The sequence below is a fragment of the Agelaius phoeniceus genome, chromosome 14 (genome assembly GCF_051311805.1).
Source record: "Agelaius phoeniceus isolate bAgePho1 chromosome 14, bAgePho1.hap1, whole genome shotgun sequence".
Lineage (NCBI taxonomy): Eukaryota > Metazoa > Chordata > Aves > Passeriformes > Icteridae > Agelaius > Agelaius phoeniceus.
The window spans coordinates 1,844,900-1,866,825 of NC_135278.1; the positions used below are offsets into that span (position 1 = coordinate 1,844,900).

A 21,926-nucleotide genomic window follows, 5' to 3' on the forward strand; every position below is an offset into this window, starting at 1 on the left:
ATCTCTCTTTTCTTTCCCAGGACTAGGGAACACTCAAAAGAAGAACACAAGGAAGGGGTTGTTTTTTTTCCTTGCTTATACTTCTTTCTGCTAGAAGGAGCTGCATGACAGGGAAGGGAAATGATGTTTCCTCTCCCCCAGCACTGCCATCTGTTCAGCTGAAGCCCAGCCGGGTGGGTGTACCTGGCCTCCTCCTCTCCCAGCGTGCTGGGAGCCACATGTCCCCACCTCGGGAGAGTCACAGTCCTTTAATAAGTTCCCCAGTGCTGGCTGTTGCTTCTGAAAAGCTCGTGGCACTGTCTGGCTTCAAGTGGCTTTTACATAATACAGACTGTCAGGCTAGATGAGCATCACGGTCCCTTCTGGCCCTAAAATCTGTGAATCTCCAAATTAGAGGGCACCAGCACCTCCTTGTTTCTGGCTGATTGAATCAGGGGAATCGCGTGTTCTCTTTCTCCTCTCTTTTTTTTCCTCCCTCCCCTGCATCATCTCTAACTGGAGGTGAATTACCCTCTCCCTGAGCCTGAGCTTGGCAAACAGTGGCAGGAGAGACCAGGCAGCTTCAGCCTTGCTCTGGGATATCCTGCTCTCCTGCCCACTCCAGGGCTGATTCCTGGGCATGAATTGTCTGACTGTGGGCACAGCCAGGCCTGGAGCTGGAAAATCTGTGTGGAAAATGGTGCTGAGCCCTCTTGATTGTTTTAAAATCCCAACTAAGCTCTCCAACCTTCAGACTGAGCTCTTTGGGATTTGTGACCAAGGTGTGGATGTAGAGAAACACTTTTTGGGAAGGGAAATGAGAGTGAGTAACTCTCCATGGTTTTGGGGGTGTTTGGGATGTGTAGGGGGAATGGGAAGATCAAAGCAGGGAGAAATTGCTTATGATCTGTGAGGATTGGTGGGGATGGGGGTTCTCCAAATGCAGGGGTCTGCAACCAGAGCTGGGGCCCTGTTGTTCCCAGCAGGCTCAGCTGGAGCTGGGAACCCAGGGATGTCCACCTTGATCATCTTGGTGCTCTCCCCAGCACTCAGGACATGCACTGAGAGCCTCAAACAGAAATGGGACACACAGGAGCTGCTTCTCCCCATCCTTATGTGCAGGACCCCAGTGGTGTTCAAAGTGGTGGATTTCCACTGGGATGAGGAGTGGGACCAATGCCAGAGGTGAGCTGAGGAGCTGGGGTGGGGAGTGGGGCACAGTGGGGGCTGTGGGAAGGGGGCTCAGTCCCTGCTCCCACACCCCCCACACGGGGAGAGGTGGCCAGAAACCTTCAGCAGTCTCACACCTTCTTCTCCATGGCTCATCAGGAAGAACCACATCTGTCTCCCAACAGCCAAAACCTCTCCTAAGGAGGGCGGGCTCCATCCCAGGTCCTTCCTTTGGGGGAGGCTCTAAACTTTCCAGCTTTGCAAGTGCACTCGGGTTCCCAGCCCTCCTCTCCAGCGGTGCTGTGGTCAATAACTCACCGGGAGGCTGCCATTCTCCCTGTACTTCCCACCCTCCCACTCCTCCCGGGAGCTCTGCATTCATGCCTGTTTGGCCCTCCCTCGGCAGCGAGTGAGGAATAAAGCGGCGCCGGCTGAGCACGACGCGGGCTGCGCTGGGATGCTGTGAGCCAGCGAGGAAAGCCTGAATCACCGGCACCTCAAGGTGGGAGTGAGAGATTCGGGCTGGGAGAAAGGGAGGGCATCACACGTGCTCCCGGGAGTCAGGTGCTCTCAGCCAGTTGGCTGCGAATTGGGCACCTCGGATCCTTTCTGTGCCTTTAACGACGGAACTGAGAGCGATGGGGAGAAGAGGAGGGGCCGGTGGGAGCGCAGAGGGATTCAGCCTGAAGGCTCTGAGCTGGAGCCGAGGCTGAGGGATGCTGTCAGGGACTCGTTCTTCTTGGAGAAACTCCTGGAGGGGCGTCCCTGGTGGGATCCCATGGAGATGGAGAAACCCTCAGCCTAGAAATACCGAAAAACGAGACTGCAAAGGCTCAGCTGGGCACTATGGGGGAGAATGGAGTCACTGGCTCCAGCTGGGGGGATTCCAGTGCTTCTGCTGGCATCATCTTGGAGGGAGCCCCTGAGGTCTCTGGGATCATCCCAGTTTGTCCTCATCTGTTAATGACTCAAGCAGCAGAGCTGGATTTATCACTCTTATTCCAGGTCCTTCTCTTCCCCTCTGCCCCCATCCTGCTCTCACACGCTCAGACCCTGTGTTTGCCATCCAGCCCGGGGACCTGTCCACCCTGAGGGGGTCCTGTGCTGCTGGGCACCTGTCCGGGGGGCTGAGGGCTTGGTGGTTTCATCTTCACATGCCTGAGACAGATTCTGAGCCCTCCCCGAGCCGGGGCTGTCACTTTGCTCATCTGGTGAGCACTCCCAGAAAGAATGGGAGACTACCCTGGAAGTGTCGAGGGGAATGGAGGGAGGGTGGGGGCTCTGCTGGGGTCCACAGGTGATGTCCAGTGTCATCAGGGTGGCCTTGTGTCTTTGGGACTGTCAAGCCAGGTCTACTTTACTATAAATGGGGGTGAGGGGTGTCACAAGGATCCCTGGGGCTCCTGAGCCACAGGCATGAAAGCAGGAAAGCAAGGGACTTGGGAAAAGCATGCAGTGACTTGGGAAAACCTCTGGAATGGAAGGTCCAGGTCCTGCTTGGACCTTGAGTTCAAGCTTTTCATTTCTGGGAGAGTGGGATGTGTGTGGGCTGGTTGTGTGGGTCTCAGGATGGAAAAGCTGCTTCCCAGCCTCTCTGCCGAGTGTGTCTCTGCAGGGGCTCATTCAGGGGTGGCTTTGGACTTTCGGGAAGTGTTGAAGCTGAATGGCACCTGGGCTGTCCCGGGGGCCTCCTGGGAAGAGGTGAGCCGGGAAAAGGTTGGACTCCATGACCTTAGAGGTCTTTTCCCACCTTTTCCATGGTTCTGTGAGGTGACTGAGCCCGTTTCATGGCGATTTATGGATCAAACCCAAGGTGATGGATCCTGAGGCGCTGCCGGCCCCCTTGGGGCCCAGCCCGACAGGACCTGCCCACGGTGTCACACTGACCCCGACCCATCCCGCGACGCTGCTGTGTCCCCAGGGGGGACTGTCCCGGTGTGCGCAGGGGGAACACCGGCCCGGGGTGCGGCAGGGCCATCCCGGGGGGGCGCAGGGAGGGACACGGAGCCCGGGGCAGACGGAAACGTTTAAAGAGCGGCTGAGCATCCCGCGGCGGGGCTGGGCGGCAGCGGCGCCTGGGGAGCGCTGCGGGGCTCTGCGGAGCCGCTAATGGGCCGAGTCCATTTCAGAGGGATGACGCCACTTGGGTAAAGCGTTAAGAGCTCCGGGAAGGCAGCGCAGAGCGAGGGGGAGCGCGATGCTCCCGGGCAGCGCCAGGTCCCTCCCTCCTCCCTCCATCCCTCCTCCTCCTCCTCCCTCCGCCCAGCCTCCCGTTCCCACCGAGCGCGGGGCCCCCCCGCCGCTCCCGCTGCCCGCGGCGCGGGGCTCGGCTGCGGGGCCGGGGCTGCCCCGCTCCCGCCCCGGGGCTGCCCCCGCCGCGCTCGGGCTCCGCGGGCCGATGGACCGGCGGCGGCTGCGGGGTGAGTCCGCCCGGCGCGGACACGCGTGGGCTGCGGGGCGGCGGCGGAGCGCGGCGGGGGGACACGCGTGGGCCGAGCGGGAGGGCTCCTGGGCGCTCGTGAGCCGCTCCTGAAGGGACGCGGGTCCCTGGATGCGCACGGGCTGTGCGAAGGAGCTGCGGTTCCGTGCGGGTGGGTGTTGGGGTCCTGCACACGCGTGGGGTGCGCGCGGTGGGGCTGGGGCCGCCCGTGGGTCCGAGTCACGCGTGGGCTGTCCTGAGAGTTGTCCCGCACACGATGGGGCTGCGGGCGCGGCGGTGCCCGAGAGTCCCGGGACACGGGGGCTGCGTGTGCGTGGAGGGGCTGCGGGACCGCGCCGGGTGCGAGCCCCGCGTGGGCTGCGCGCTGAGCGGGACCGGGGGCTCAGCCTCCCCCCAGCACCCCGCTCCACCCCGCAGCACCCAGACAGGGCGAGGGGGTCCCTTTTCTCCCACCTGGCGCCCTGAGCCGCTTGCCCCCGTCTCGCAGCCACCTCCAGCCTGTAAATCATTTGCTTTTACGATCCTTCCTCTGGCCCATTATCACACGAACTTTATATGTTTGAGGCTGGTGGTGGCCATAAAGCTGGCCCGGTTTCCGGGGCTGGCATGCCCGCCTGGCAGGCAGGGTGTGAGGAGGAGGAGGAGGCTGGGGGACGCTGCCCCAGGTCCCCCAGGCAGGCAGGTAGGCAGGGAGGGGTGCAGCAGAGCTCCGGGGTTGCTCGGCTCAGTGGGGCTGGGATATGGACTGATTGCAGCCCTGGAATCAGGCTGGAGCAGGGAGGGCTGGGAGGGAGTGGGGGGCACTGGGCTATTCCGGGGTGGGGGAGAAGGAAGAAGTGGGGTCCCAGCTCCAGTCATTCAGTCCCTCTGCAGGACCCACAGATGTTCTCTTCAGCTCCCCTTCGTTCCCACAGGGATGTTTACATCCCCCCAGTCAGTGAGCCTAGGTCCTTGTCTGATCCCTGCACCTTGCAATCACAGTTTTGGGGGCATTTGGGCCCTGGTCCAGTCTTGGGGGGGGGCTCCCAAGATCTATCTTTTTCAAGATGCTGTGTCTGAGCCCTGCCCCCAGATCTGGAGTGTCCGGCACGGCCGATGGTCAGCTCCTTTCTGGCTGTGTCCCCTGAGATCGGGTCCTCCTCACGTTGTCCCTCCCGCCCCAGCCTGGCTCAGGGGTCTCCTCACGCCTCTTGAGCTCCAGGTGCTCAGAGGATTTGGGCTGCCTGTGTTGGGCCAGCAGTCCCATTGGCTCTGTGGCTGCAGAACCCTCTGTGGGGTCTCTCCCTCTGGTGCTCCCCATGGTTGGAGGCCCCCAGGACCCTCACAGGGGTCATCTCAGTGGCCAAGTCTGAATGGCCAAGTACTGAGCCCGGGTGAGTGGGGATGGACACTTGGTGTGAGCAGCTGCTCCCAGGTGGAATCAGCATCGTTCTCTGAATGATCCCGTCCCGACAGGATCTGGGTCATGAGGGGTGTGGGAATGCTCCGAGGCTGCTCCCTGCTCCCCTCTGCACAGTCCCAGCTGCAGGCTGAGATGGGCCCTCCCTCTTCAGGGGCCTGCTGGGGCTTCACGTCCCCAGCCTGTGCTTTAGTAAGACCCTCCCAGGTGAGGAGCTCGGTGACAGCAGGTGACAGCCACAAGAGCTTTGCCTCTGGCCTCTTCCCATCTCACAAACCTTCCCCGAGTCAGCCATGCCCTCCTAATTCCCCTTGGTACTGCTGTGAAAGAAAAGGGTACTCAAATCACCTGTGGGTGTCCTGGGTGAGCGACTCCTCACTGTCTGCATTTTCCCACACGGGGAATTGCATGGAGGAGGGAAACCCCCAAATCTGAGCAGATCAGTTTCCTTTTCTTTCCAGAGAGGGGGATGGGAGAGACGAGATCTTGCTTGAACAGTCAAAGTAAGTTGCCTTTGCTTTTCCCTGCTCCTCAAGGTCAGCCTAGCTAATGAAAATCAATCTTCCCTCTGCCTCTCTCTGCTGCATGAGCAGATTCTACCTGTGGCCCCTTCACCTACTTGAAAACGGCGGCTGCCCGGTTCTGCCGAGGGAGCTCCCTCCTGAGCGGCGGCTTCCTGCGGGCCCGGCAATGTCCGCGGCACGGGGGGATCACTCTGTGACCTGTCCCCTCTGTCCGGGGAAGTCGGCTGTGCACGGGCAGCACGGGGAGATCCCACGGGGAGATCTGGGCTGGACGTGGTGGGCTCTGGCATGCAGTGAGTGATGTCCGTCCGTCCTCTGGGCAGTCCCGGCAGCTCCGTGTGCGGGTGGCCGGAGCGGGAGCTTTGTGTCTGCCTCCCTCCCTCCCGGGGCCGGGAGCTGTCCCGTGGCTCCCGTGCCCGCTGCTCCCTCCTCTCTCCTCTCCCAGCCCCACCGAGGGGTTTCTCTGGCTAGGTCTGGCAGATGAAGGTTTGGAGATGGAGCTGCTGCCATAGGGTCAAGCTTGCCAGGAAGGGGAGTGGTGGCACATGGAGCCCTCCCTGCCCCGTCCCACGGCCCTCAGCAGTGCTGCTGTTCCTGGGCACGGCAGGTTCTGCTGCCAGCGCTGCCACCCGGGAAGGGCCACGTCCTGAAAACAACAGCAAAGGGCACAGCAGGGTGGTGTGAGGGGCACCACAGGGCTTGCCTGTGCCAAGGCTGCCTTCCCTTGTGTCTGTGCCAGGTTTGAAGGGAAACCTGCCCTTCCCAATGCTCCTGATGGGGGCAAATTAGCTCCTGGGCTGGGGATGGGGTAGTGGGATGCTGCAGTCCGCCAGGACTTGGAGTCTGTGGGATAGTCCTGTCCTTGGCCAAACATAGGGCTCAATTTCATCCCTGGAAGTGTTAAAAAACTTGTGGATTTGGTCTTGAGAACATGGTTCAGTGGTGAACATGGTGGTGGTGGTGGTGCTGGGTTGATGGTTGGAGTTGGTGATCTTAGAGGGCTTTTCCAACTTCACTGATTCAGTGATTCTAATTTGTCACTGCTGCTGCCTTAGAGAATCTGTGTTCAGATTCCCCATCCCAGTGCCCCCAGTGTGTGCAGGGAATGGGAGCAGGAGGCTGCTCAGGGTGTGCTGGGAACCTCCAAAGCAGAGAGAGCCCCTGCTCTGAGGGATCCACCGTTCCCAGCTCTGTCATGCCTCTGGATCAGCCACTGGTTCCCATTTCCCCTCCTCCAGAGAGGGCCAGCACAGGTCCCTGGGGAAGGAGAAGGAGGTGCTAGTGAGGGGTGGGAAATCCTCTGGAAGGACACAAGAGGCTCAAAAGCATGGAGAGAGGCTGTGCCCGCCAGGGTCGAGGGGCAGATCCGACAGCCCTTCCTTTGGGATGTGTCCAGCCTAAATGTTCCCAGGCACAAAACTACTCTGGGTCTGATTGCTGGAAATCCTTTCATTTGGAGTTCTCCAGGCAGCCTTTGTGTCCTGCTTTGCTCTAGTGGAAGGTGTCCCTGCCCATGGCGAGGGGCTGCAATGAGATGGGCTTTGAGGTCCCTTCCGTCCCAAAGCAGTCTGTGATTCAATGATTTGGATAGACGTAACAGGGATATTTTCTCTCTTCCTGCCCCATCCTTTAGGATCTTTAGATGTGCCCTGATGCCGCAGGGTCTCCTGGCTCCTGGAAATGCAGCTCTCTTCCAGTGTGGCTGAACTCAGCTGTGACGAGACCATGGACCCACCTGCCGAGGACTTCCAGCAGGTCCTGTCCATCGACCAAATCCGCTCCATCCGTGCCAGCAACAACTACGTGGAGAGACCGGCGGCGTGCTTCCAGCAAGCCCGCTCCAACCCCTCGCTGTCGCAGCCCCCGCACAAGCAGGAGTGGTCGCAGGACCGCCTGGCGTCTTCCACCTTCCAGGACCTGCACCGCAGCCACAGCCAGCAGCACCAGATGCCGCCCCTGCAGCCGCACCTGAGCCACTCGAGCACGGCCAGCTCGGTGTCGCAGAGCACCACGGCCTCCGAGCAGCGCCTGCTGAGCAGCCTGACGCCGTCGCACTCCGGGCACTCGCTGGTGCGGACGCAGCCCCGCGGGGCTGAGCTGAAGGCGGAGGAGTCCCCGCGGAAGGGCGCGGAGCCGCCGGCGGCGCACGGGCACCTGGTGCTGTGCGAGGCGTGCGGGCGCTGCCGCTGCCCGCGCTGCACGGCCGCCCGCAGCCTGCCCTCCTGCTGGCTCTGCAACCAGCGCTGCCTCTGCTCCGCCGAGAGCCTCCTCGACTACGGGACCTGCCTCTGCTGCGTCAAGGGGCTCTTCTACCACTGCTCCACCGACGACGAGGACACCTGCGCCGACGACCCCTGCTCCTGCGGGCCGGGCTCCTGCTGCGCCCGCTGGGCTGCCATGAGCGTCCTGTCCCTCCTCTTGCCCTGCCTCTGCTGCTACTTTCCCACCCTGGGGTGCCTCAAACTTTGCCAGCGGGGTTATGACGGCCTGAAACGCCCCGGCTGCCGCTGCCAGAGCCACACCAACACGGTCTGCAGAAAGATCTCCTCGGCCAGCGGCACGCCCTTCCCCAAAACGCTGGACAAGCCGGTATGACCCTCCCGAGGAGGAGAAGCGGGCTTTGCTCCTCTTCCTCCCCCTCCTCCTCTTCTCTCCTCCATCCCCCTCCTCCCTCGGCTCCCTCTGCTCTGCGGTGCCCCCCCCACTCCCCACCATCACCTTCCAGGATTGAGACGGGTGACCTGGGTATCCCCAGGCTTTGGGACGCCCTGGCTGGGTGGCCAGGGGAGCTGGCACTGAGCTGGGGGGTACCAGTGGTTTTGCACATACAGGAGAGGGACAGGAGAGGCAGAGCAAGCTGAGGGTGCCCTCCCTGGCTGTGTCCCACAGGGAAAGGTGACCCAGGGGGTCCTTGGGCTCTGCCCCCATGGCAAGGGTACCTGAGGCCTCTCAGGGCTCTGCTCTCCATAGTTTTAGGAGCTGCCCCACAGTGTGGTCCTTATCCGTGGGGGAGGAGACAGGTCAGTGCGTCCCTGTGCCAGAGTCCCTCGGGAGCCAGACCCCTTTCCCACTCTTTCTCCCTCTCCTGCACTTTCTGTGGGTGGCCTTTCATCCCTCAGGTGGCCACAGGTCCCTTTCCCCAAGGGGCTGGGGTGCCAAGGGGTCTCACCAGTGGCAGTGGCTTTCCTCCAGGCTTGGAAGCCACTGGGAGAAGCGAGCTCGCTCCAAAATGAGGTGGCACTGTGTTTTTCTATCTCAAAGAGGAAGAGAAGGTGTGGGAAGCTTTAGAAACCTTCTGGCAGGGGAAGGAGCTATCGGAGGCAGCCCAGCCCACTCTCTCCTGCCCGACTGCAGCAAGGGAAAGGTCCCCTCTGGGATTTGGCTGAGAACAAGGAGCTGCTTGGAAATTGCCATTCATTTCTCCAGGCCTTGGAGGGCTGCCTGAGGTGGGAGCTGCCGCCTGGCTCCATCCCACGACCCAGCAGATGCTACAGGCACCAGCTCCACGCTCGAACCCCGATCTGGTACCTTCCACCAGCACTGAATTCACTTTAAAAAACTACAGCAAAGCCAACTGTGAGCAGCCACCACTCCAGGGACTCCCCAGAAGGGCTTCTGTCACCTTGCCTTGGTCTGGAGGACATGGAGAGCAGGAGGGGGTGTCAAAGCTGGGGACCCCAACCTTCCCTCCCTGCCAAATTTCCTTTGAGTCCTCACCTCACTGAGGGGGTTCTGCCACTCACTGACAGCTGGGAATGGGGCTGGAGCCAGCCTTGGGGCCAGCCCTGGAGCCAGCCCTGGGGCCATCTGCAGAGCAGAGGACGCTGCAATCCGAGTCAGGGCTCTGTGTTTCCTGCTGGGATGATGATTACCCCAACTGGTTGCTGTGGCTGGGGAACTCCAGGTGGCCCTGGGCTCAACCCCATGTCTGTGTAGTGCCAGCTCCTGGTTGTGACCCCGCTGGCATCAACTGGGGGAGTTTGGAGCCAGGAGGGCGTCCTGGAGCTCGGCTCTGCCTGCCTGTCCCCCTTCCCAGGGGTGTGAGCACGAGAGGAGGGAATGGTGCTCCTGGAGGAATATATGCAACACATCCCTTGGCTTCTCCAAGCCCCAGCTCCCAGGGCCCGTCCGTCGCCTCCTCCCAGCCGCCTCTTTCCGTAGAGTTCTGTGGATCTATTTTTGTAGATATAAATATAACGTTAGGATGGGTAGGTCTATTGCTAATAATATTCATGATACTGCTGTGAACGGTGCCAGGTACAAGGTTTGGCTTCCTGGTGCACTTGCACAGGCTGGAAAAGATGATTTCCCAGTCAGTTTATTGCTAATCCCAGACCCTTGGTTCCCAGGTTGTCGGGAGTGGGGGAAATGGAGGTGTACAGATTGTCTGGGGGTCTGCTCTGCAGGGACGGTGGGATTCAGTGCTGGCTGAGAGGGGAGGCAGAAGTGGAATCTCATTGTGGGACTCCTCTTTCCATCCATTCACTTTCTAAAAATCACCATGGATCCAAGCTCCCTCTGTTGCAGGGAAAAGTGGTTCCAGGGAGTGATTCATCCCGCTTGGAAGCATTATTCATCAAATCCTGTGCTGGCTGTGCCCGGCTCCCCTGACTCAAATGGCACCCAAACATTGAACTCCAGGCTCCATGGGGAAGGGGGGATGAATCCCATGCCTGGTGGGAGGTTTGTGCTGGAGAATGTTATGGACGTGAGTGAAATCCTCTCCCTGATTTCACCCAGAGCCCAAGGGGGGATGTGGAAGGATCTGTGGGTGTCTCAGGATGATGCTCTGGCATGCAGAGGGATCTCCTGGCATTAGGAAAAGAGAGAGCCCCATCTGGGCATGGTCCATCCTGGAATCATTTGGATTTTAAAGCCATGACCTTCCCAGAGGATGCCCTGTAGGTGTGTGAACCCCTCTAAGATCATTCCTGTGGCAGCAAATACAAAATGCATTGCTAATACATTTATCCTTATGCCAATAATTGCTTGGCTCCCTCACTTCCAAGTGATGTTGTGGGGAGACACTTCCTCCCAGAGTCTCCTTCCTTTGGAAGGCTCAGTTCACTCTTCTATTGGTGCTGATTAAACTCCTGCTTCATAAAAACCAGAGAGCATTTTTAGGGAGAAAAGGTCCCTTTTTCCCTGTGGGTTGGAGGAACTGTCTCCCTTGAATGAGAATGAGAAACAGTTCATTGAAACTTTTTAAAGAAAACTAATGAACAGAATTTTCCAACTTGCTCTACTTTGATTTTTTTTTTCCTCCTCCTTTTTAAACGGATCCCACTTGTAAATTTAGTTACCACCTCTGTATCTTTGCAATTCATTGCTTCCTCTCCTGATGGTGGAATGACTCAACATGTGAAGCTTCATCATTTTCACGGCCTCCCAAGTCATGCGAGCGCGGGGTGACCTCCCCCAGGTGCTGGAGCTGGGGGATGAGGAGAGGCTGCCCATGGATCAGCTCCCCAGAGCTCTGCTTGGCACAGAGCAGCAGCACAGTTACCTTCAGGAACTGGGGGGAGGCCAGGACTGCCAGGAGCCTCCACCTAATGGGCTTTTTCTGGGTCAGTGCAGAGGCTCCCTTCCTACCAGGGAATGGTGCCACAGCCTGGAGAGGGCTGAGGAGCACGGCCAGGGCTCCTCTCCATGAAATGACAAATCTGGGGGAGACATTTAATGAAATACTGGACATGTAGAAGGGGAGGGATTTAAAAGCTGTGGACATGGTTTAGTGATGGTTCACAATGCTGGGTTAATGTTTGGACTCAGTGGTCTTCGAGGGCTTTTCCACAGGAATGATTCCATGGTTCTAGGAAATGGAGAGGACGAGAGCCCCAGCTGGCACTGAGGGCACTGAGGGCTGTGGGACCAGAGCAGGGCTTTGTTTTCACCAAGGGCAGACACGAAAGCCACGTCCAGGACCTGCAGGGGCTGGAGCAGTTCAGCTTGCTGGTGTCTGTCCTGCTCATGGGGGCAGATGGCTTTGCTGGAATTCCTGCTGCCCACTCCAGCTGGGGGTCCTCAGTGCATTTCCCTTCCTTGCTCTCAGCAGGGAGGTGAGGTTGGGAAGCACCAAATCTGTCCAAGGAGAAGCACCCAAAGCTCCTGTTCACCGAGCTCATCTGTGGTGGGAAAGGCTATGGGCAGCCTCAGATTCTTTCCCTGAGCTTTTCCCAGCCTCCTTTGACCAGATCCATCCTGCTCCATCCCCAGCTTGGCTGCCAGGCTGTTTGGTTTGCCCACAGAGAGGGCCCCTGGTTGGGGTTGGGAGCCCCTTTCCTGCCCCACCCTCCGTGAGTCAGATCCCATCTGCTCGGGGTGTTTGTCTGCAGCTGCCTGTCCCAGCAGTTGGGCTTTCTCTCTGTCCTGACGTGTCTTTTTTGGTTTTCTTTTGGGAGCGTCACATGTGGAGCCCTCTGCTCTCCCACAGGATGGATCCGCATTGCGAGGGAGCGTTCCTGGGCTGCTCTCTTCCTTTTGCCAGGGAACATTTGCCCCCTTTGCAGGGCTGGGGGCAGATTGGAGCAGGGAAAGAGATTCAGGTGCCAAAGGAGCAGGAAGCAGGAGCTGCTGAGCAGGACCTGAGCTCCCCCTGCTCTGCTCCCCATCCAGAGCCTCCTTTTCCCACCCAGGAATCCAAAGCTCCATCCATGCAAGAACCTCTGATGCTTTTTGCTTCCTCCAAGGCTTCCCTTGGTCCCACTCCCCTTTTTCCCCACTGGCAAATCAGTCTCAGCAAAGGTGGGGAGGGGTTTTGGGGACCAGGCTGGAGTGTCCCTCCCATCCCACCCCCACCACTCCTGGTGGAACCTTGGGCTGTTGTCCACTCACCCTTGAGAAGCATCAGTGCCTCAAAGAGCAGGGGAAGCTCTTTGTGACTCAGAGATTCCCATAAAATCCCACTGAATTCACTCCTGCCCATCCCCAGGGGTGAACCCTGATGGAGGGAGGACAAATGCCATTGACCAAAAGATGCCAAAGCCTGGGATCAGAGATTAGGAACGGCTCTGAAGTGTGGTAGAGAGGGATGAGCCGGGTTTGAGGGGAGCTGCTGTGGGATTGGCACAGGAAAGGAGCCCACTGTGCCCTAAACTCCTGTTCCCAGCACTGCTGCTGTCACTCTTTCCTGGGCTGTTCCGAGGCTGGAGAAAGCTGGGAGTGCTCAGACACTGGGAGGACAAATGTTTGTGACAGGGATGTGATAAGGGCTGACCCCCAACCTGAAGCTCACTCTTGGTCTTTAACAGAATCCAGTTCAGGCTTGGCTCCTCCGAGGAACCCATGGAGCCCATGGGATGCTCCCTGATCCAGTTGGCTCAAACCACCCTGAGCTGGGACCTCCTGGGCTCAGCTGGCTTTGGGTGTTTCCCCATGCACACCAGAATCTCTTGCCAGCCCTCCTGGAGTCACACTGGGAGTGAAGCTGGGATCTGTTCTCCTGCTTGGGGTGGCGTTGCAGAAATATCTCCTGAGGACCCAATGCCGGGGTTCCTGTGAGGGGCACTGCAGGCAGGAGGGGTTTTGGATGGATGGGAAGGGCTCACAGCCCTCCAGGGCAGCGGGAATGTGCAAGGGAGGCTCTGGGTCCCTCTCCTGCTGTGCCCAAATGGTTTTGTCACGAGCAGGACCAAGCCCACCCCAGAGCTGGGCTTGGGAGAGGAGGGAGGTCCCACCTCTGTGCCAAGGTCACCTCAAGCCCCAAGCCTGGCCCGTCCCCACCTTGCCCCTTTCCCCTTTCCATTGGGATGCTCTCCTGGCAGCAGCTCCTCATCCTCCTCCTCCCCTGGTGTCCTCAGCACAAAGCTCTCCTTGGAAGATCCCCCTGGGCTTCCCAGGACAGGCCCAGGATCCCAAGGCTCCCATCCCGAGTTTCTGGGTACAAAGCCCTTCTGTACAGCCTGTAAAGATCCCTCCCTGGCTCTCTCCATTCCAGTTCCTTTCTTTAAGGTATAATATATGTTTATAACCTGATGGCTGGTTTTTTTGACAATACTCTTGTACCTTTTAAGGGGAAAAATTAAAAAACCAAAGTATTTATTTGAAAAGTTTATTTTAAAGATAAGAAAAAAAAAAACCTATTTATTTTACTGCACCCTCTTCTGTTTGGTTTTCTTCTCTTGCAAAGCTGATAACTGTTACAGAACCACTGCTGAGGTGAAAGAAGTGATTCTATGGGTGGCTTCACAAGCCCACTTAGAGCAACTATTCAATAAAAATATATATTAATTTTGAACGTGCTCTTGTTCTTGTCTCCATGGTGGCCAGGGCACAGTTCAGGCTTTGCCTGGGGTGCTGGATGGCTGGGCAGGGACTGAGAACTGGGGGGATTATCCTGGCCTTCGTGAGGTCGCCCCTGGGAGTCTTCTGATGCTCAGACCTCCAAAATACAGCGTGGGCTTCCCTGCTGCAGCTGCCCCAGATCCCTGAGGAAGGGCTGGTTCAGGCAGCAGAGGGCAGGAGCAAAGAAGGGGAGAGGTAAGGTAAGGAATTCCTGGGTGCCTGGGGGCTTTCAGTCACCCCACAGAGATCCCAATGTGCTCCCAAAGCCTCTCCCAGTGCCAGAGGAGAGGGGGTGATGCCACAGGGCCAGGCTGTGTTCTGCAGGAGGAGCTGCAGCTGCCACCCAGCTCCTTCCCCAGCAGCTGCTGAAGGCACCTTGGAGGTGGGTGTAGCCCAAACCAGGAGGAATTCGGGCCACAGCCCAGCAGCTCCTGGGCCAGGCTGGTGCCTCTGCTCTCTGTGCACATCCCAGAGCTGAGGATCCCAAAGCCCTGCCCATCCAGAGCGCAGACATCCTCATTCTGAGGGCTCTCTGCTCACCGAGAGCTCTTCTCTCACACAGCTGGTGGAGCTTTCTCCCAGCACCTCCACAACCCGAGGTCCTTGCACACAGATTTGGTGGCCGATCAATCCCATGGTAGGTGGCACCCCCCTTACTCCTCTTTCATTTGTTGGCTTCAGTGCCTAGCCCTCAGCTTGGGCTCAAGTTGTTTCCCCTCTCTGCAAGATCCTTCCTTTCCTAGGAGGGTGTCCCTAGGCCAGACTTGTGCTGAAGAGCCTTCCTGACCCCTGTGCTGAATTAAACCCACACACTCTGCACATCTCTCACCACAAACCCTTTTCCCAGGCTGGTTCCCTGTTTCTCCCTGGCTGTGGCTTCGCTGGTATCGGAGCCTGCTTTCCAAAATCGGTTCCAATGCCTCATCCCCAGCATCCAGGATCTGCCTGAGGGCTCTGGAGCACAGATGTGAGTCCAATCCCTGCTGTGACTCACTCTTCCCCTGCTTTTCAAACAAAAGATGGCTCCGGGCCATTTGTCACCCATTGGCTCCTTTCAGTGCCAAAGTCCCTCTCCTTTGGACAGAGCCAAGCACTTTCATTCCCAGATGTGCAGCTTTCTGTTAACTGTGTTAGAGCCCTATTGGTGCCTGTAGTGCCACCTTCCCAAGCCTTCCCTGTCCTCATGCCACCAAATCCCCTGGCATCTCTGGGTCTCTCTCCTGTGGTCCCATGAGGAAGGCTCAGGAGCTGAGCAGCAGCGTGAGACAGCGACCTACAGACCATGGTAATCTGAAACAGATGTCAACTGCTCACTTGAACATTTTTCTTCTGTGTGAAGGAAGTCACAATTGTCCTAGGAATGACAAAAAAACTGCAAAAATTACAAGGAAAGACTCCCCAGGCTCGAACACCCCATGGCACCTACCCCATGTGGACTGGGGCTCTGAGCCCCCCAGAGGGTTTAGCCTGGAATAAAACCCCAGCAGTCCTTGGCTGGCAGGGGTTGTTCAGAGCTGAAATGTCCTGTTCTGTCCTGTCCCAGGACCAGCACAGCCTGAGCAAGCTCAGCTCCATGAAACCCTTCTCAGATACAGACCATGTTTTCCAAAAGTGCATTCCCACCTTCCTGGTGTTGAAATCTTTCCTTGCCCGGAGCAAGCAGAGTCAGGCCAAGCTCAGATGCCCCTGAGGATGCCCAGGTGTGATCCAGCCCCGTGCCTGCTGGAGCATCCCTCGCAGCCCGGGAAGGTGCCTGGCAGGCTCAGGAGAGCTGGGGAAGGTGTTTGCAGTCAGAGCTTGGCTGTCTAGACAGGAGAGAGAGAGAGGAGCCCTCAGAAGGAGTCATTCATCTCTTCCTAAGATGGCTAAATAGGTCAGATGACTCATGCCCTGAAAGTGCCGATTTCTCTGCGCTGACTACAAAGAGGGAAGGAGCTCCCTCCCGCCGTCCCCCCGCCCGCAGAGCCGAGGGGAGCGGATCCGAGCCTGCCTCTGGTTGTGCCCTGGGTCAGCAGGGAATTCAGCCTCCCCGGGCATCCTCAGTGCTGCTTCCTCAGGGATGCTGATGAGGAGACGGAGGATTAATTAAACACGGGTGGGTTTTGACTCGTGCTGAAGGTGATGCCTGTAGGAACCTGGGTATGCAGAGCCCAGAGGAATGGGCAGAGGGTCCAGCCCAATTCCCTGCTGTCACCCCCGGCTGGGGGGACCAGGAGACAGGAGTTCAGGCTGGAGGGATTTGCACAATGGCTTCTCCACCATCTGAAGCCCTTTCCTGCCTGACCGTGGTTGTGCTCTGGGTAGGACTGAGGGCACCTCTGCTCTCACACCTCTGGCCTCACAAAGCCAAGACTGCTCTGGGCTGAGACAAGGGGCCATTCTTATGTTGGCCCACCACTGTTCAGAGCTGCTCAGTGAGGTTTAGGAATCTCTGGAGGCATCACAAGGTTCAGGGGGCAGCTCTGAGGGCAGCCAGGAGCCTTTGGAATATCTCCCACAAGAAATGACCCCCTCAGAAGGGTGACCTGTGCTGTGATTGCAGCCCTGGGGATGTGGGAGATTTGCTTCCTGCAGGACGGAAGGTCTCCCGGACCCCAGTGTGTACAAAAAGGACAATTTGCACCCTCAAAAAATCCAAAATGCCTGCAGGTTTCAGCACTGCCTGGGTATCACAGAGCCACACTCTGGCCCCGCAAAACATCACGAGATTGGCTTAAAAATCAAGATGCAGCTCACAGCAGATTCTTGTTTTTCGCTGCTGCTTTTGGAGGCTGACTGAGTCATGCTCACAAGCCTCCTCTGCCAGACAGCAGGGCTGGCAGCTCACGGGGCCGTGGGGCGAGCGCGGATCCTCCCGTGGGCCGCAGGGGGCTGGGGCAGCCGGGCCAGCCTGGGCAGCCCTGGCAGGCACCAGCTGTGCACAAAATGGCCAAGGATCCTCAGCTGGGGACGCTGCCCGGCACCCAGCAGGATGGGAGGTCCATCTTGTCTCTTTAGCCCAGTCACAGGCAGGCTCCTTCCTCCGGCCACATCACCTTGGCCTTGGCAGCGCCAGTGCTTGGGGCCACAGGGCTGAGGGGCATCCTGGGCTCCCTGGGCCAGCAGCTGCAGAGATTGCAAAGCTCTCCACTGGTGTCTGAAGTGGGAATGTTTTCCCCTGGCTGGAGACCCCCTCACCAGGGTGTTCCCTGGCCTCCTTCCACTCTGTGTTCTGCTCCTAGGATGTGCCTGAGATTCAGGATATTTCTTCAAGGCACATCTAGAACAAAACTGTTTTCCTGATGAACTCAAATTCCTCCTGGAGAGCTTCTAAACGATTTATTTCCTGTATCCACTTCCTCTGTGCCTTGCTGCTCTCTGTGAGGACATTTGCATGGTACAGTAGGATCTCAGTCTTTTGATGTGCAATTATCATCTGCAGAAATGACTAATCAATTAAGGACAGTCACTCCCAGGCTTTCTATTTATTTCTTTCTCATTGAAACCAGAGCAAATGTGCCCTTTTTTCACGGGGAAATGATGTTTTTTTCCAGACGTGCCTGCTGAAAACTTCCCAGCGGATCTGAAAATGACATCATGCCCTTCTTGGTCCCTGCTGTTGTCACTGTCAGCGCTGAGCTGGCCCTGCTGCTGACAACAAGTCCCTGTCACCAGCTCTGCCAGCTCAGCGGTGCCAGCAGGAGCAGGGACTCACCAGGAATGGCTCAGACCACACTTGGAGAGCAGCTCAGGCAGGTAAAAAGTGCCCAAAGTGAAAGCAAGAATGAAGACAGTCCACCTTAAAGGTGGTGAACCCTGAGGGGAGAGAGGGACTGACTCTTTACAAGGACATGGAACAACAGGACAAGGAGAATGTCTTTAAGCTGCCAGAGGGCAGGGTTGGATGGGATATTGGGAATTAGGAATTGTTCCCTGTGAGGGTGGGCAGGCCCTGGCACAGGGTGCCCAGAGAAGCTGTGGCTACCCCTGGATCCCTGGAAATGTTCCAGGTTGGAGCAACTGAGACAGTGGAAGGTGTCCCTGGCCATGGCAGGGGTGGAATGAGATGATCCTCAAGCTCCCTTCCAACCCAGCCCATTCCATGATTCTGTGATCGGCCCAACCTTCAGCAGCTGAGGGGGCAAATGGATTTCAGAGCAAGGAGCCAAGGGACAAGGAGGTTCAGGTCCTTGTCACCTGCATGTAAGGACAGGCAGATGCACTTGGGAAGGGGCTGTGCCCGAGACCTTTGCAGGTGAGGGGCTGGCCACTGTCACCATCATGGCACCCTGAGGAGCAGAAGGAATCTTCCACGCAAACACCCTCTTCTCTGCCTGCTCCCCCACTGCTCCCAGAGCCCCTGGTGACTCTGAGCAGGGGCACAGAGCTGGGGGTGGCCTGGAGGCTGAGCTGGAGCTGAAAGAGAAGCGGAGCTGTTTTGTAACAGCCTCCCCTGGGGACGGATCACACCACGCCGGGAGCGCCTCCGGAGACGCGCGGCAGGCACGGAGGTGACCAAATGAATTGACACCAGGCAATTCTCAGTGGAGCTCCAGAGACAAAGTAATTGAAAATAAATGAAGGAACATGACACCTGGCTGGCAGATCAGTTATCTATAGCGTCCCTTTCCTGAAATAACTGCCTCCCGAACTCCGTCCGCCGAGGCAAAACCAAGGAGATGCTCACGTAAAATAGGCCACTCCAGCAGGGACCTGGAGGCCCCTTTATTTTTAATGGAAGCTGCCAGAAGGGTTAATTGGATGGTGCATGGCAGTGCCCTCCATCTGGGGATCGCCTGCCCTTGCCACTACCACCAGGAATGTTGAGGATGAGGTGCCCCATCACTCCTGTCCTTGGGCAGCACTCGGGGCACAGACCAGTGCAAGAGGAGTTTTCCTGCTTCTCCAGCCCCAGACATGCCAGGGTGTGCTGCTCACCCCACAGGTTTTGGGTAATTAGGATTGGGGGTGAGTCATCAGCACATCTACGCTCAAAAATGCCCCAAAATTCCTCTAAGAGGGTCCTGCAGAAGCCACTGACCCCAAACTGCAAGGGTTGTTCAAAAGTGCTTTTGTTCCTGATGGGACTGAGCTCCTGCAGAGCCTGGTCTGGGCAGTCCTGACCCTGTGGAGAGCTGGAAGCAAAGGTGAGGAGAAAGGAGCTCGTGGGAGGTCTGGTGTGCACAGCCCTGCCAACATAACCCTGGGGTCAAACCATCAACAGGAGCCAAAATGCAGCAAATCCCAGATCACCCACTGGCCTCTCCATTGCTGAGCCAGGGTCACAGCTTCCCCCTGCAGCCCTGGGCAAGGGGACATCCCATAACCATGGAATCATAGGGTACCCCGAGCTGGAAGGACCCACAAGGAGACCATTGATTGAACTCCTGGCCCTGCACAGACAGCCCAACAATCCCACCCACCATCCCTGGGAGCGTTGTCCAAACTGTCCCGGGGCTCTGGCAGCCTCGGGGTTGGGACCATTCCCTGAGTCAGGAATGATGAGCCCAGGGCCCAGGGGCCCAGGCAAGCAGAGGGGTGACTGTGGCAATGCCACACTGTGTCCTGCACCCTCTGGAGGGCTGGGCTTGTGCTGGGGAGCAGATTTATCCTGGCTATGGATATTGGCACGAGGCAAGATCTCTGCCCACAGGAAATGGCGTCTTCCCGAGGGAAGGGTCTGTGTCCCCCCAAGGGAAGGGGTGTCTTGGTGACTTGCAGGCATTGGCACCACCAGCTTGGCCCTGCCATTGCTCTGCCAGCACTGTGGGGATGGGGCCCACAGCAGCAAATGGAGAAGATCCTGCAGACACCTTTTCCCTGCCCATTCCCAGGGGAATGGTTTGTCTTGAACCTCACTGCTCTGGTTTTCCTCCCTGGCAAAGGGAAGCTGGGTTAAATCTCCCTTTGGGAGCAGCCCCATCAAAGCCCTTCTGTCCCAAGGAGACACCACCTGCTTTTCCCTTTTCATCTGTTCTCCTTGTTCCGAAGATGAAAGCAGCCAGGACAGAAAGCAGGTGCTGTACCTTTTGAACAGAGAAAAGGAGAAAATAAATGGCATGGGGAAGGTCTGGGCCCAAAAAAAGAGTGGCCTTCAAATGAAAGGGCCTGGAGACAGCCCAGCTCACACAGCCCTAGCACAGGGCTGAAGGATCCCCACCATTCCCTATCACCTGGGGCAGCACAGGGCTGCAGCTCACTGGGACCCCTTCCTTGGAATAAAACTTGGCCCCACAAGGGCTTGAGCTTTGGGGAGAGAAACCAGGTGCCCTGAGCCCTCCTGTCAGGGTTCTTCGGGGGCCTTTGATGGGTCCTTCCATTGCAGTGAGACTTTACACCCCCAAACACACCAGCTCTCTGAAAGGCACAGGCAGGGGCAATTCCTTTCTTACAGCAAGATGTGCTCCTGATTTTTCTAATTTATCTCATCAGTTCTCCCGATTTTTGGTGGTTCTGGCACTTGCTGTCATTAAATGAGGCAGAGGAGGGGACAGGCAGCCAGGAGTGTCCCAGCTGGGCCATGTCTGTGAAAAGAAAGACAGAAAGAAAGCAAGAAAGAAAAGCTCTCCCTCCCCCTCCAACCAACCCTGTAATGAAAACATGGCCAACCCTGGGCTCTGCCCTCTGCCCTTTTTGGGGCAGGTTGCAAGGTCACAGGGACGTGGTCCCCCAGTATTGATCAGGACTCTTTGGGACTGGCATATGGCACCAGGTTTCAAAGGCCGAGCAGCTCGAAAAGAATTAAGTGGGGGCAAAGAGTGGAACGTCCCAGATTGAACTCCTGACACGCGGGGGTCAGAGAGCACCGGGGATAAAGGGGGTCTGCAATGGCCAAAATAAATACGCAGGCATTAAAAATCAACAGCCCCAAGGCTGGGGATGAAATCCCACCCTGCTTCTGAGGGACAGAAGTGGGCTGGGTGAGATGGATGTGCTGGGGAATAAGCAACAGGGACAATGTCCTTGCTTGTCCCAGGGGTGACAGCAGGAGAGCCTCACCTGGAGAGTGGCTCCATGGGCTCCATCAGGTAGAATTTTGCGGGGTTTCACCCTCCTGTTGAATGTCTCTCAGCTCCTAAAGGACAGAAGGGCCACCTTTGGAAAGGGAGAGAGGTGGAGAGTGAACCTCTGGCTGTGCAGGAGCATCCCTTCTCCACCAGGAAAGTGGCAAGGATACAAGGGAAGCAGCATCAGCAGTCCATGCTCCAGAGTAGGATGAGGTGGGATGTGGAAACCCAGGGCCCTGGGAATATTTCTCTCTCTGCTCTGGGGTGCCCTGACCCCCAGCAGAACACTGACTTTGACCCTCACTCATGGAGAAAGTTTCCCAGACTTCAAGATAGACTGGAATCCACAAAAGTGTGAAATAGATTATAGAGAGTAGTGTAGGTTTATCACTTAGGTGAGAAATTTAGGATTTTGGATTTTTACTATGTTGTGGATGGAAGCAAGATGGAGGGCACAGGGTGTCATCCTGGGTTTCTTCTTCATGCTTCTTCTTCCTCCTTCTTCATGCGTTTGGGTGGCATTTTGTAATTGGGCAGAAAAATCCGCATTGTGGGCTCTTTGGGATCAGTTATTGGGTTAAAAGGGGAAATAATCCAGGTGTCAGTTCTTAATTGGATAGTTTAGTCTTAAAAGACCTTGTAACAAGAGATTGTTGGCCATTTTTGTGGTGTTTTCCAGTGTGCTGAGCCTGGTGTGGACAGTGTGCAAAACTTTAAACAAGAACCTGAAGATTGAAAAAATCCAGTGCATCTCTCTTTCCTGACACAAAACCGCTCCAGGAGGGTCTCCCCTGACAGGAGAGCCCCCTGGGAGGGCCTAGCCTGAGACCCAGAAGTTGAAGAATCAGCAATGGGTACCCTGACAGTGGGAGAGGTGGAAGGGTCCAAGACAGCTGGAAATCCGAGCTTGTGTCAGAGTCCTTTCCCTGAGCCACGGTGTCCCAAGGGTCAATCCAGTGGGCAAGGCGCTCCTGACAGGGGCTGGGGGGAGGGAATCACCTCCTGCCCTCCCATCAGTGGGTCCTTCCTGTGTCCGTGGGCTCCCGGTGGGAAATGTGGTGCACAAGGATAAGAAAATCAACAGCTTCATCTGTAAAGCTCATGGAACGCCGTGTCTGGGTCACGTCCTGGTGAGGGCTGTGGCC

General features: G+C 57.4%; 1 protein-coding gene across 2 annotated transcripts; it reads left to right on the forward strand.

The window, feature by feature from the left end:
• Positions 1-1,489: 1,489 nt before the first annotated feature.
• On the forward strand, positions 1,490-13,748 carry SPRY3 (sprouty RTK signaling antagonist 3). 2 transcript variants are annotated; one of them, XM_077185894.1, is made up of 2 exons: positions 1,490-1,651; positions 7,146-13,748. In XM_077185894.1, the coding sequence occupies exon 2, from the start codon at positions 7,193-7,195 to the stop codon at positions 8,105-8,107; it is 915 nt and encodes a 304-aa protein (XP_077042009.1). In that variant the 5' UTR covers positions 1,490-1,651; positions 7,146-7,192; the 3' UTR covers positions 8,108-13,748. The 2 variants fall into 2 exon arrangements, with proteins under 2 accessions (XP_077042009.1, XP_077042008.1); XM_077185893.1 differs by lacking the exon at positions 1,490-1,651 and adding an exon at positions 3,206-3,569.
• Positions 13,749-21,926: the final 8,178 nt, after the last annotated feature.